Genomic DNA, 4,806 nt, shown 5'->3' on the forward strand with positions numbered 1-4,806 from the left:
CTTATCAACAAGACCAGGGAGGTCCTAGTAGATTCCAGGAGGTCCAGGAAGACTGAGCACCAGATCTGGACTCCAGCTACACCGCCAGAGTCCAGAAGAGGGCCAGATGCTTTGCAGCCAACTCCACCCACCCGGGCACCGCCCTGTTTGTTCCGCCTCCATCAGGAAAGCTGGACAGGATCATTAAAACCACCACAGAAAGACTCAGGGACAGTTCTTCCCTTCTTACAGCGCTTAACGATGATGAGTCGTACTGAGTTTAATCCAGCTGCAGACGATGCCAGAGGCTGAGGACGAGGAGGGCCACACACCTGTGGTTGCTATGGTTACCATCTCGCTAGGTCTTGTCACATTGCTGGAAGTGATTGATCCTTGCAGCGTGACACCTGTTCCTTCAGGTCCTGTTGTCAGGTATCAGTCTGCTACTAGTTCATTAAGCTAGTCAAAGGCTTCGCGGCAAATATCGCGATGAGCGTCCTGACACACTGATTTAATGCACAGACACACACCCACACGAACAGACTGTAATTATGATGATTTCGTACTGCTATAAAATATCTGTTAAATGAATTAAAATGATTAAAAGTAGGTTAAAAGGCTAGTTCCTGGATGTGAAGGCCTGCTTTGTGAAAGGGCGGCCTTGGCGCCGGGTCTGTGTCTGTCAATGTCAAAATATCTTTATTCATCTCACGCATGTCGCAACAATGGATTGTTCTGTGCACCGCTCTTCATCAGTGAGAACAGTTTCACTTTACTGATTGAATCCGTCGTGTGCACATGTGCGTTGAGTCCCTTCGTGTCCACGATGGCCGAGGCGATCGCCCTTTACCAGCTTTCATCAGAAGATCTTCAGCCCACATGATGTAGCTGAAAATAGGCCTCACGGATCTTCATAAGAGCATTAGTAATGCTGAACATCCTGTTATAAGTTTTGCTTTTCTGCATGTAAGTCAAACACGTAGCCAATGAAAACTGTCTAACCATGAACGGTCTTTGTTGTCAGGCCAACAACCCGCTGTTCCAGGACGCCACCACCACCGTGGCCAACCCCATGTTCACCGGGGAGTGAAGATGCCCTGCACATCGTACAGCTGACAGTAATTCATGTTGTTTATGATGCTCCTACTTCTGTTTGCTGATATATTTACTGCACATGTTATTGGCTTGCTTACTTTCTCATTTAGAATTTACTGCTGTTACAAAGAATTTCTGTCTGAAACATTTACGCATATGTGCTGATATATCATGGTGTAGCTGTAATATCCACTGTTAACCAGTTCATTTGATGACATATACTGATCAGCCATTACATTAAAACCACTGAGAAGAAAAGGGAGTACCTCAGCCCATCTTGTTACAGTCCAACGTTCTGCAGGGAAAACCTGCATCTTGCTGTTTGCATGATGCAGCCCCCACTATAGCAGCAGGAACCCACAAAAACTGAGAGTCTCAGAACATCAGAATCCCCAGATACCAATTTGATGCTGGAATTTGACATCTATGGGAAACAAACCCAGATCCCAAAGTCCCACTGGGCCCTGACTGGTCGGAGTGGTTCCTCCAGAAAACCGGAGACCTGCTCAACGTTAGGCAGCTGGTCATTGACGGGTATGTGGTACGAACAGGGCATTCACGGCTGGTCCTGCTCACTGATGTTTGTAAGTTTATAAACTGTTTAAAATCTCATGTATTTCTGCATAAACTGTATGACCCAAAAAACATCAACCGAACCCACATGAAAAAAAAAAAGTATTTTTTAATACTTTTTTTTTAAATTTTATATCAATGTTTACACCGAAAATGTGATCTTCATCTGATTTCTGGAGTTATTAGATTGTCCCAGTGATCATGTAGACACGTTAATCTGATTTAGACAACATAATCTGATTATGATTAATTAAACAGCAGCAGTTATCGGGTTATGAGAAAAGAATAAAAGACCTCAACCTGTTCTGACTCCGTTCACAGTGAAGGTAAAACGTGACTCAAATCCGACTTTTTCGCCCATTTCGGACCCACGTCGGATCTTTTTATTACAACCTGAATGGCACCAACCCCATGTGGGACTAAATCGGATATCCGATCTTTTTCAGTCTGAGCGACCTTGTCGCATCTCTTTTACATCACTGCAGTGAGGCGGGCGTCACAAATCTGCGCCGGAGGGGATCAAGATCCAGCGTCAACAATAGACTGAACAACGTTATATCATCATTTCTTCTTTAGCTCTGATTGTACGACATTGTGGAAACTGATGTGTGTGACGTCTCCGTCTGCGCATGCAGGTCACTCCAGGACCGTAGTTGTATTAAATCACAATGTGGACAACCACGCAAAAAGATCTCAGCAAAAAGATCTCAGCAAAAAGATCTCAGCAAAAAGATCTCAGCAAAAAGATCTCAGCAAAAAGATCTCAGCAAAAAGATCGCATTCCAGCAAAAAAAAAGACCTGCAGTGTGAACGTAGGCTTACATGACATGCCATATCTGGGAGTAATCAGATTACTGTAATCTGATTTTCTGTCTACATGGCCGTATGAAACTTTAAAACCAATTGTTTACATTTTCCCGTTGACTATGGGATTTTTTGGGAGTATGTGCGTACGTAGTGACGTATTTTGTGGTCTGCGGCCGCGGCGTTAGCGTTAGCTGCTAATGTGGGAGCTAACAGGTGAAGGCTTTACTTCGTACGCTGACTTCCCGAAGCTACACGTTGTCATGTTTCTCTTTTTTCTGCTCATGTTGGAACGAGTCACCTCCATCTTTCAGCAACGCAGTTTTTTGTGTTGCACAAGCACAGATGTAAAAAACTTGAATCAGATATACGGTTTTCAGGCTGAAGTGTCTTATTCTCAATATTTCATAATAAGAATTATTAAAATGACATAGATGAGGATTATACTGGGTTGCAGCTTAAGCAGACTGCAGTTTGCTAAGAGTAACGAGTTTTAGACTCCATGTATAGACAGGCTGATGTAAGGCAGCTCAGGTTTTTACCATATGAGGTTCTTAGGGTCTTAGAGACTGGACTCCAGCACCCCAACATCTTATATGTAAACATATGTGTCTCCACAGGATTGGCTTATTCAGGACTAAAGAATGTTTTTGTTTGGTAGGTATATAAGGATGCCTCATACATGTGTCACACAGTGGGTTCATAATGTCCAGAAACCTCACAGATTATTTCTGCAGAAATATCTTTAAGATGTCACTTCTTGTAATAAACCATCATTTATTATACATCAAGCTGCTGTCCGGAGCTCTTCTTTTACCTGAAAGTACTTTTACCACACCACTAGCTTAAAGTAATTCACTACAAAACAGCATGATCCAGAGGAGAAGATCTTCATAGGATGAAGTCATCACATCAGAAACCACTATGAAGACAGCAAAGACACCAAAAGGAGGAACGATAGCACGGCACAGAGAAAAGAAGCTGTCGACCATACCTAACTTCATCACACAAACTACAAACTATTTTTCACATCACCTGCTTCCACAAAATGAACAACACAGCCCAGAAAGAGTCACGACAAAGACATGAGAGACAAAGAGGGGATCAGTCACAACCAGATCACAGACGTTTTCTGGTAAAGGACATGTTCTGTCTATATGACCTCCTACTCCAGAAATCAGGTAACAAGCAGGTTTCTGATGCTCATTCATGTCTCTTTAATACTCTGAGGTATTTCTGCACGTTTATCCATGAGTGTGATTTATTGTTTTTGTACATCTGTGCATGTGTAAAAAAAAAATAAAGGACCTGTGAGGCCGGACGCTTGCTGTATGACAGCAAACATGAAGGATTGATGGCAGCAGGTGGGAAGCAGATGTGTAAACAGCAGCACACGTTTATACTCTGAAGGAAAGGATCAGATTTCTCAGTTATTAGATTTTAATGGCCATGAAAACAGGCTCAGTGTTTATTTAAAGAGCAGACATCTGGCCTCGCAGCATACTGTCCACCATCAGGACAAACCTGGAGAGCAGTGGTCGGCTCGCTGGGACCGGATCCTCAGAGAAACGTTGTCCTCCGTCCTCATTCAGCTCTGATCACAGCAGATATAAAAACAGCGTTCACACAGATCAGCAGCGTCAGCTCACGTCTGACGAGCAGCTTTCATCCCAGATTTTCTTTCTGCATGATTTTAACATAATGAAACGTCTCATTTCTCTCGCAGCTGATGTGTTTTGTCTTTCTTTGGAAATGAAATCTGGGATTTACATCTGATATCCAGCAGGATATTGTGGTGTTTTTAGCCAGAGTTCAGCCAGCGGTCTCCCCGGTCCTGAGGTTCGAGTCTGGGGACGGTTGAGGTTAATAACACACACCTGTTTCTCTTGTGTGTAAGCATGCAGTATTAATAAACATACCTCTTCATTCATTTTTACAAATAGCTTTAATATAACGTGAGATTTAAATGTGCATCTCTGCTTTTATTCTGCGGCGTTGCCGTCGCCGTTTCTCCAGATGTTGGTCGACAGCAGGGTCAGAGTGTCCGTGCAGGGAGGGACAGATTTCTAATAAATCCCTAAAACCAAGAAAAGTCGTGATATTTGACAATTTTACTTCATTCCACCAAATTCAGCTGGTTTCCCGCGGCAGGCAGACGCCGGGAATCCTGGGATTTCTCACAGTTATATTATGGAATTTGGGGCTAAGAGTTTCTTTGCATGTGTGTTAAATTATTTCTGGTTATCAAAATGTTGATTAGATTTGATCAGAAACTTATTTCACACAAACACACCAACATGAATCTTGGTGTCTGCTGGACGTCCCAAAATATAAGAACAAGCAGGCGTTCAGGAG

At 43.1% G+C, this 4,806-nt stretch overlaps 1 protein-coding gene across 3 annotated transcripts in view; it reads left to right on the forward strand.

Moving 5' to 3' along the window:
- itgb2 (integrin, beta 2) overlaps nucleotides 1-3,242 on the forward strand; it is a 38,319-nt gene extending 35,077 nt beyond the window's left edge. For all 3 annotated transcript variants that reach the window (XM_042002089.1, XM_042002087.1, XM_042002088.1), the window contains exon 16: nucleotides 1,004-3,242. In XM_042002089.1, the coding sequence (XP_041858023.1) occupies nucleotides 1,004-1,069 (66 nt within the window). In that variant the 3' untranslated portion in view covers nucleotides 1,070-3,242. The remainder of the gene's footprint in view (nucleotides 1-1,003) is intronic.
- The last annotated feature ends 1,564 nt before the right edge of the window (nucleotides 3,243-4,806 follow it).

This window comes from Melanotaenia boesemani, chromosome 12 (assembly GCF_017639745.1).
Source record: "Melanotaenia boesemani isolate fMelBoe1 chromosome 12, fMelBoe1.pri, whole genome shotgun sequence".
Lineage (NCBI taxonomy): Eukaryota > Metazoa > Chordata > Actinopteri > Atheriniformes > Melanotaeniidae > Melanotaenia > Melanotaenia boesemani.